This window comes from Quercus lobata, chromosome 5 (genome assembly GCF_001633185.2).
Source record: "Quercus lobata isolate SW786 chromosome 5, ValleyOak3.0 Primary Assembly, whole genome shotgun sequence".
Classification (NCBI taxonomy): Eukaryota; Viridiplantae; Streptophyta; class Magnoliopsida; order Fagales; family Fagaceae; genus Quercus; species Quercus lobata.
Genome location: NC_044908.1, coordinates 62,363,102 through 62,373,427, shown reverse-complemented (window position 1 = coordinate 62,373,427; position 10,326 = coordinate 62,363,102). Strand labels below are relative to the sequence as shown.

The 10,326-nt window shown below is 29.2% G+C and overlaps 1 protein-coding gene across 1 annotated transcript; it reads left to right on the top strand.

Moving 5' to 3' along the window:
• The first annotated feature begins 344 nt into the window (after positions 1 to 344).
• Positions 345 to 5,582, top strand: LOC115992661 (CMP-sialic acid transporter 2-like). The gene is made up of 14 exons (XM_031116889.1): positions 345 to 511; positions 917 to 1,029; positions 1,150 to 1,261; positions 1,447 to 1,526; positions 1,860 to 1,935; positions 2,040 to 2,140; positions 2,579 to 2,650; positions 3,026 to 3,074; positions 3,193 to 3,234; positions 3,682 to 3,803; positions 4,040 to 4,099; positions 4,225 to 4,273; positions 5,032 to 5,126; positions 5,340 to 5,582. The coding sequence occupies exons 1-14, from the start codon at positions 485 to 487 to the stop codon at positions 5,479 to 5,481; spliced, it is 1,140 nt and encodes a 379-aa protein (XP_030972749.1). The 5' UTR covers positions 345 to 484; the 3' UTR covers positions 5,482 to 5,582.
• Positions 5,583 to 10,326: the final 4,744 nt, after the last annotated feature.

The following is a 10,326-nucleotide window of genomic DNA, read 5'->3' as shown; positions in this document are numbered from 1 at the left end:
GTAGTACTTGGCACTTGTTTGTGATTCACTTATAAGCCAATTTATAACTTATTTGTTTTTTACTATTTGTGGGTCATATATGAGTTATTTATTTTATTTATCTTTTACTTTTTACTTATTGTACTTTTACTTACAAAGGTTTTCAAGAAAAAAAAAACTGACACCATTTTTAGCCTTTAATGTCTTTGTTGAAGATATGATCGAACACCATTTGAATTATTTCAAGACACTTTGCTATATATATATTTATATATATATCTTTTAAATTTGATTTATTTTTTGAGAAACTTCTTTTAAACTTGATTTCTTTTGAAAACCAAAGAATAATAATGCATACAGGAAAATATAGTTTTATTATTGAGCTGAGTTGCACTTTGTTAGTTTGTTTCGCGTTTTCAGAAAACGCACTTTTGCGATCTTAGCCATGTGAATCCAAAACAGAATCTGAGAGAGAGATTTCTGAAGAGGTCACGAAGATACGGAAATGGAATATAGAAAACTCAAAGATCAGGTACCTTTCTTTTCCTCTTCACTCATGTGGAACCCATATATATACCCATGTATTTAATTTATGGATGAAGTTTCGCTACAAGCTTGGTTGCATGCTTGTAGCCAATAGCTACAACTCCCAAAAAAATATGATTATTAATTCTGAAAATTTAAATAACTATGTCAAATTTTGTGCTAATTAGATATTATTTACTATTTTATAAATAAACTTATCTTTTGTGCATTATTTTAGGTTACAAAAACTTAAAAATTTAATTTTTAATTTTTTGGAAATTTTGCAAACATGAAGAATTTAAGAAGAAAATTTAATCTAATGTTGAAAATTCACATCCAATAAAAAGATAGTAAATAAGTTTTAAACCAAATTTTCTCCTTAATTTATATATTTATATTTTTGTGGCAAAAGGATGAAGATGGTAATGGTGATGTAGATGTCATAGAAAGCCAAAAAGCTCTTTCAGTGACTAATGTGCCCACCTTGGGAGATACCACCATTGACTGGTCCAAATGGAAGCTCAAGTATGCTTTTTATTTTTTTTAATTTTTTTTATAATTTTTTTCAAATTCTAATCAAAACCCAAGTTTTAATTTAGAGAGACTAGCAAGTAAATTATATAAGTTTGTTTGTTTTTGTTATAGGATCATTGTGGTAGTTGCATTGATGCTTCTTATGAGCTCGCAAAGTATACTTATTGTGTGGTCTAAAAGAAATGGCAAGTACGAGTATAGTATTACCACTACAAATTTTATGGTAAGCACAAGAATAATTTTCAGAAAAAAAAGACATCAATCAATGTTTCAAGTGTAATTTATGTGCAACATTCAGTTTGGTAGGTCTCAGGTTCAAATCTTACCTATCAAATGAATAGATATATGTCATTCTTTTAGGTATTCAAATAAATGGGTATTGATTTATTTACTCTTTTCTTGAATTAGGTAGAGAATTTGAAATGTGGGTTATCACTTTTAGCCTTGGCAAGAATATGGAGAAGTGAAGGTGTTACTAAAGATAACAGGTTTTCCTTGTTTGTTTTTATGCAAAGTTTTTATAATACTTGTGATTTAATGTTCTCTTTAAGTTGGAATTATCATATTTAGGATAAATTATTCTGTACACTCAATGTACTTCACATAATGGTGGGTCCGATTTGTAGGACCCATGTGTAGAGCTCACTCTGACGTGAGAGGAGGGCATATTGATATTACACCGCATGCACCAAATGATTTCACCATATCTAAGATGAAATGCACATTTTGTTTTATTCAACTATGTTTTTAGTTTGAGTTCACATTCTCATTCCATTCATATCTCTATTTATTTTTTGTTTCTTGTTCTGCCTTTGAACTAGGTTGAGTACAACATTTGATGAAGTTATTGTATACCCCATTCCTGCATTACTTTACCTTGTCAAAAATCTGCTCCAGGTTAGTTGTGGAAATCATTTTTTTATTTTTGGTAGTCACAGTTCCATTGGTATTCTTGCTTGCTGAAGTTTGATTAATTTGTATTCTTCTCTTTTATGTTGCAGTACCACATCCTTCAGCATTTGGATGCCCCGGGTTATCAAATACTTAGAAATCTGAATATTATCAGTACTGGCATTTTGAATAGAATTATACTTAAGAAGAAGTAAGTCCTTACCATCATTTACATTGGATTTTTTCATTTCATCATGGAAAACGTTTGCAAAAGCCCCTTAACAAATACAATGAAGATGGAAGAGTTATAATAATTCATTTAGTTTACATGTCATCTTGTTGATACTCTTAGAAATATTTGATGTTAAGAATGTTGGCCCAAATAGGAGAAAGAGATCAAACAAAATTGGTTCCTTTTTTTCTTTTTCTTTATCTAGTTTATAAATTCAAAAACATATTGGGAATGTGAAATGCATCCATGAGCATGAATATATGTAATGATTCAGCTGCTTTTAGGCTATGTATCTGAGGACGGGGAGTGAAAGATTAAGGAAAAATGCTAATTTAAACGAATTAAGAATTTAAGCCAAACCAATTAGGACTGCAAAATTTTTATTGAGTTTTGCGTACCAATTATATATTCTTTCAGGTTAAGCAATATGCAATGGGTGGCTTTAATTCAACTATGTATTGGGTGCGTCATTACTCAGCTAAAAACAAAGTAAGATTTCTCACACATCTTATTTATGGACTGTTTCAGACTAGTTACTTGTCTTTTGAGTTTTGGAATGTTGACCTTAAAGATACTATTGAAATTGTCAGATGTACAATCCATACTGATAGATGTGTGATTCATGTCTATGTTACAGGACAAGATGTAGTCTAGTAATGAATGAAAATATTATTTACTAAATCTAATGTCACTTTTATGAAGTGATGATATCTTGGTGCATTTAGCCATGTACTTGAGAAGTAGGAATTACTGAACATTATTTCTAACTATATTATTTGTATAATCTTTTCTTGAAATTCAAAATTTTTTTTTTCTACTTTCAACTAATTGTCTGTGCCTTAGAAGATTACATTGTTTTGGCAGTTCTGATGATGTTTTTCAAACTCCTGTTCAAGGTTGGGTGATGGCCATTGTGAGTTAACCAAAATTTTACACTCTTAATACAACAATGAAGAAAAAAGAAAAACCAGAGGAAAACATTTTATAGCTTAAGTTTCTTGTTATCATAATTGGGGGTGATTTCTTTGCAGGTCATGGCACTTTTAAGTGGTTTTGCAGGAGTGTACACTGAGGTGAGTTTTTTAAGTACACAGTTTGCACTCTAGTTCTTCTGAACTACAATTCATGTCTGTCGTTTAGTCATTTACTCTTTGAATCCTAACCCGACAAAACTTGATCAATGATTGGGTTGAATTTTGTTAATTGACATATTTTGTAAGACTGATTGAAGTTTTTTAGTGATCCATTGAGTTAAAAAAGTTAAAACTCTCATTAGAGTGATACATTGCTTATGATTTTCATTTTTCACAGGCTATAATAAAAAAGCGTCCTTCAAGAAACATAAATGTGCAAAACTTCTGGTTATATATATTTGGTATGGCTTGATCAATGATTGGGTTGAATTTTGTTAATTGACAGATTTTGTAAGACTGATTGAAGTTTTTTAGTGATCCATTGAGTTAAAAAAGTGAAAACTCTCATTAGAGTGATACATTGCTTATGATTTTCATTTTTCACAGGCTATAATGAAAAAGCGTCCTTCAAGAAACATAAATGTGCAAAACTTCTGCTTATATATATTTGGTATGGTTTTTAATGCTGTTGCTATAGTGACCCAAGATTTTGATGCAGTGATGAACAAGTAATTCTAGCCTCTCTCTCTCTCTCTCTCTTTTTATTTTTTTTGGATGCAGTGATGAACAAGTAATTCTAGTCTCTGTTTCTGATTCTCCTCTTACAATCGGTCTATCCTCTCCATTTTCCCCCTGTGAAGTCATTATTTAAAAGATTCTTTACTGCCTTGGAAATAGAATATTCTTCTTTTCCGATTAGAAGTGAAGAAGTTTTAGTTTAGAAGTTATTGTTTCTTTTGTTCAGGGGATTCTTCTATGGATACTCATTTATTACAGTTCTCATGATTCTCAACCAGGCACTAAGGTATCTTAAATATCCAATTTGGCTTAGTAAAATGTAGCTTATTTGCATGCTTTAGCTTTTGCTTAGTCCTAGATTTCTCACTCCCTGTCCTTTAATACTATCTGCTTAAATGGTCTCATGTGCAGTGGCCTTGCTGTATCTATGGTAATGAAGTATGCTGACAATATTGTGAAGGTATGTCAGTCAGGGAAATATGAACTTGAATCTTGTAAGACATTAACAGAAATGCATTTATGCGATTTTATATAATGTCCTGAAACTATTCCTTGGCATTTTATAGCGAGAATTCTTTTGCAATCGTCAGTTATTTTTTGGCCCATAAAAGTGAAAAGACATCTGCCATCCTTCATTGATGGTAGAATTTGTGAATATACTGGAATGTAAAAATTTAACCAAGGCCTTTTCTGGCACTAAAAATTCAATGTTTGTCTTTAGGCTCTATTGGAACCCATTTCTGGCCTTTCTGGGTTATTTTGGGTTGTTTTTGTACTTGGTGAAGGCTTAGGTCAGAGCAGTTGGCTTTATTGATCTTAGGATTAACTTTATTGTTGCAAATTTAACATTGATAGTTCTTGCTAAAGTACTTGTTGGTCTTTGTATTCTTTGCCCACGTTCAGCCTTAATGAATGGCCAGCACTCTTTTTGAAGGGTGTGAAAGTTGTTACATGACCTGAAGCTATTATTCCTCAAAATTCGTTGTGTACCTGTTGTATGCCCTTTGTGGGCATTGGGTGGCACTCTTTTTGATTATTTAATTAATTTTTACATATATATATATATATATATATATATATTTCCAGCATTTTATGTAGCTAAATTGGTCTTTATAATTGTGTTACTTAAGAGAAGCATACGTTACCATCCTGCTGCAATCATTTTCTGCACTTCGCGATTGAAGTTCCCATTTTTATTAGCTTCCTCATGCTGTGCAGGTGTATTCTACTTCAGTGGCAATGCTTTTCACAGCATTGGTTTCTTCTTATATATTCAGATTTAATCTTTCGCTTGCCTTCATCGCTGGCACAATGTAAGTTACTTCTGGTTACATGGTTCATCTCCCTCCTATATATTCTTTATTCATGTTATGAACAACTTGGTCATTTTTCTGTTGTTCTGGCATGCATTAAAATAATGCTGGGATTGATGAATGATGATGCCATAATTACTTGTTTTTAACAGTAATAACTATTGAAAGCTTGATGGTTGTTATGTTTAATTACTTTATTTCTCTTGCTTCCAGCAATGTAATCCTGTGTGTTTATCAACATGCTGTTGGGAAGCAAGATGACTCCATACCAGCTCTGCCCAAATTTGCTCAGTGTAAAGGTTCTCATCCCTCGCCTCATCACTCCTCTATGATGATTTTGAACAGATGGTCATGAAATCAGTAATGTACCTGTATTTTAAAGTAACTATTAATTCAAGATCAGGATTCGAACAATTCTGGTTTACAGTGTTTGCTTCGACCTTCTTTTTTTTTGTGTGTGTAAAATTACAATGAAAAGTTTACTCAAATGTTGGTATATGATTTGACAAGCTTCATCTGTAAAACCTGTTCGATCAATTACATCTAAGAATTTCGAGGCTTCGGCCTTCATTTTGCTTGTTTTGCCAAACCAACTTGCTGATTGAGTCATGCTTGAGATTTGGTTTTAAGGCAGGGCTGTGAAATGGAAGGCTGAAAGCAATAAATATTCAAACAAATCAATGATAATATTCACAATGGATAATATTTACTGACAACTTGCCTTGTTAAGGTGAAGAAATTGATGACTTTTTTTTTTTTTTTTGGGTGGAGTAAGATGTTAAGTCACTTTTATTTATGTATATTGCCAAAATCATCACGTATAAGCTTTGCTATAGAAGAGGGGGTTCCTCAAACTGCACCATATCAATAACATAGGATTCAGTAGGCTAATGAAGAAAAGTTTTGCTTTGTTCGACTTTAAATCTTATTTAGGTGAATGCACCTTGTTTAACTAATCTCAAATGCAGTGGCAAAGTGGAAATGAAGTTGAACACAATATATTCAACTATACCTTGGTTGAACAATAGCTCTTTGAATACTTGAGTGGCAGCTACAAGGACAAGCAAATTAATTATGAGTTTGAGTTATGATGATGCATTTCGTGTATTCATTTTAAGAATACAGGACGTAATGCAATAGAAGTTCCCTACATATGAAAAATACCACAAACTTATCCATAAATTGGTATTAAAAAAATTATTAAAAAAAGTTACTATCAATTTATTATAAAAACTTATGAATTGACGTGATAATAAATTTAATTAGTATTATTTATAAATAAAAAATATAATAAAAATATTAGAATCATTCACATCACTCAAAAAAATTATCAAGAAAGTGTATGTAGACTTCCAACCACACATACTTGCTACACTTATTAACTTTGCTCAGAAGGTGAAATTGTAGCTTCCAACTTAAAGCAGGCATATGGTCTTTGTGTTTTAAAATGGGACTATGGGAGGATTGCTTCGTTCAGAAACATTGAATGAGAAAATACTGTAATTCACTTGTTTTAATAAAAAGTATAAAGATAAAATTTAGATGCAGTTCTTTTAATTATTGTAGGTAGCTTTTCATTGAATTCAACCGAATAATATATTACTAAGCAATAAAGCAAAACAATATTATCTTTTTGTAAATATTAATTATATTCAATTGTGTAGCTTATTGGTCAACGCAAAAGTAAATTACAAAACTTAAACTTTTTTTATGAAAAGTACAACACCTAAACTAATTGTATTAAAGTTTTAACAAATTATATAGAACTAGTCACAGATCCACATGATGCGTGGGAATATACAACTATTTTGTAGCTTGGTATAATGTATGATTTTTCTTCAAAACATATTAGAGATATTATTTCTAAAATTATTTTTCATCTCTCCATCTCTACAAATATATCATTCTATTATTTTGAGTTTTTTTTGGAAAAACTTAGGTGCATTAATTTGATTGATATTATTCCATTTTTTTTGTGATAAAAGATAGAAATACTATTCTTTTTTCAAGTGATCTATATTATTCAAACTTTTGTATAGTTTGTTATGGTTTTTTTTTTTTTTCTTCTACAACTAAAATTTTTAAGTTCCAAAATTAATTATTTGAATTTCTCATTCTCTTAAGAAAATTATCATGATAACCAAAACTCACCACAAATTTACAATTGATATTATTCAAATAATTTATAGATACATTCAAATACATAATTATGTAGATTGTATTTTGATATAAACTCAAATTCTCACTTCTAAAATATCTAAAAATTAATTCAAATTAAAACTATAAGAGGGATAGAGAGTACATGTGATAAATTAATAACTCAAAAAACATACCACTAAAGTGTATCAATCCAAAAGTAGAGGCACAAAAAAAAGTAAGAAAAAATCATCAATCTAAAGTAGAGTTGCAAGAAAGAATTAATAAGAGAGAGAGAGAGAGAGAGAGAGAGAGAAAATAATCACATTTTTTTTGGAAGAGAATGTGAGACAAATAACAAAATTATATAAAAGAAGATGAGTAGAAGAATATTCAAAAGAAAATGTATAGTTGTAAATACCAAATTATCCAAATCATGATATATATTAGAATAACATTGAATCATTCTATAATTTCATAGGATAACATGTAACAAAAAAAAAAAAAAAAAAAAAAAATTAAAATATAACCAAATCATACCAATTTAAAGTAGAGTTAAAAATAAAAAGTCATCAATCTAAATTAGAGGTGTAATAAAGAATTAAAAATCCATCAAGAGAAAGAAGAGTCAAATTTTTGTGTGTGAGAGAGAGAGTATTCACCTTTTTGTGTGAGAAAAATATGGATTGAATGGAAGAGAAAAAACAAAATTTTATAGTAAAAAAATGGGGAGAAGAAGAGTTAAAATAAAATGAAGATAAAGGGATGAAGAAATTGTACGGCTAAAGTATAGAGTAGCAGGGAGATAAAAAGGTAAAAGTAAGTAAATGTTGGAGAATATGTAATTGTAAAGTGGGAAACTAATAAGGAGAAAAATAATTTAAAAGGAGAGAGAAAATGTTGAAAATAGGTTGATGATGTGACGCTAATGTGGCTCAACAAGAGTGCAGCAACATTAAATGTTACACTTCAATTTTTAGATATTTATAGACTAGTAAGTTGTTCGTGCGATACACAGATAATTTTATGATATTTTATGTAAGATAGTTTTGGATAATACTATATATATATTATAAAGAAAATGTAAACTAAATTAGATCAAAGAAACATATACATTTTGGCGTATTAAAAATTAGTGGTTTCACTACACATTTGTAGCCTTCTTAAGGTAAGATTCATTTTTTAAGAAAATCATGAAACCAAAATTAAGTACTAAAGAGTAATAGGACCATAAAAATCAACTAATTTGTGTTGTGTTCATAGATTACCTACCATGAAATGAAAGTATATCCAACTCTCTCACCGTCTTTCACTCATCAATAGTGAGATATTAAGACATGGTGTGGGCAAGTGTGTATGCAATGTCTTATAAATGATTTAAAACCATAGTAGAATATGACTTTATATTGCGCACTAAATATTCTCTCCACTTTTATACCAAAAGAAAAAAAAAAAAAACTGTTCAACCAAATTACCCAAGCCTAAATCATATTTAAGCCCATAATTTAAAAAGAAAAAAAGAAAAAAAAATTACTTATAGGGGGTTTTGGCGGCTTGATAGTGGTAGAGGCCCCATAGATTCTTCTTTCACTCTCTTACAAATGCTTTGTCAATCTCAGGTCTTTTATTTTGGTAATACTGAAATATTTCATTTCATTTAATAATCCACAACATTTTCGTGTCTCTCTATCTCTTCCTAGAACCTTATTTGGTTAGTTATTACTATTAGTCTTTAATTATCGCTATTTTTTCTTTTGTTTTTAATACTTAAAATGTTAAATGCAAAATTACATGGTAGGATCTCATGCACTCTTGTATGAGGTTTCTGTTTTTATATATACTAGTCGTTAATCTATGCGATGAACGAGAATAGCTATTGAATGAGTTTCTGGGAAGAAAAATCCATTATTTTTTAGTTGGAGTAGTAAAAAGAAATGCATGAAATTAAAAAAAAAAAAAATATATATATATATATATATATTGAAAGAAAAGTACAAAGTTTTATTAATTAGGAAGAAGAAAACAATGTTATTTTATTTATTAGTTTTTTGTGGGAAGGAATAAGAGACAAAATGTTGCGTCTCTAGAATAATTTGTGTTGTATATAAAGGTATATATAAGATAGGTTGTAATATATGTTATTTTATTTAATATATGTAAGAAATATCATAACCTTTCAAATTTGATATACTAGGTGTCTATTAAAATGTCATAACCCTTAATATTGGATATACCAAAATGTGTCTATTGACCGAAAATGTGCATATTGAATGAAAAAGTGTTTATTGACCAAAAATATGTTTATTGAAAAATGAAAAGGCACAATTGTTTCTGTGTATTTAAATGTATATGTGGCATTAATTTATATAGCCACGTGATGCAATGAGTATTGGTCAACAAAAAGTCAAACGTTTCGTTTGTTTATATATATGTATTGATTTGATCTATGTTTGTCTACAAGGTTGTTAAAATTGGTATCCAATTATGTAAATATTATAGGATCCTCAGATCGTTGGATCAGATCATGAATCATAAAATTTTACTTTTGTTGAATAAAAAAAACATATTGATAATGACTTTGTATATTGGATCATCTTTAAAATTCATGGTTTAAAAAGATGATTTCATAATTAATTAATACATAAATAATATATTAAATTTCTAAAAAATTAATAAAGTTGACTAAACAAAAAATATAGAGACATATACACAATTTTTGAAATGTAATTTTACAATTATTATACATCAAATAACAAATAAACCTAGGCCAACAAAGAGACATTCTTATAATTTTTTATAACTTCTATATTTGGCGAACCATTTTAGAAAGGACTTTGACTTGTTTTTACTAAACTACTATATTATTATTAGAGTCACAATTTTTACATAGTTTATTATATTTTGGCAAAGAAGATGTGGATAATGAAAATAAAGATTATTTGTAATATAAGTATGTATATTATATGTCTTGTCATTTTTTTGGTGAGATGCATCCCAATATGAAGTATAAATTATGCAAATCTTTGTTTTTTATTTCAGCTTTTGAAACCTCAGGGGTAAAGAA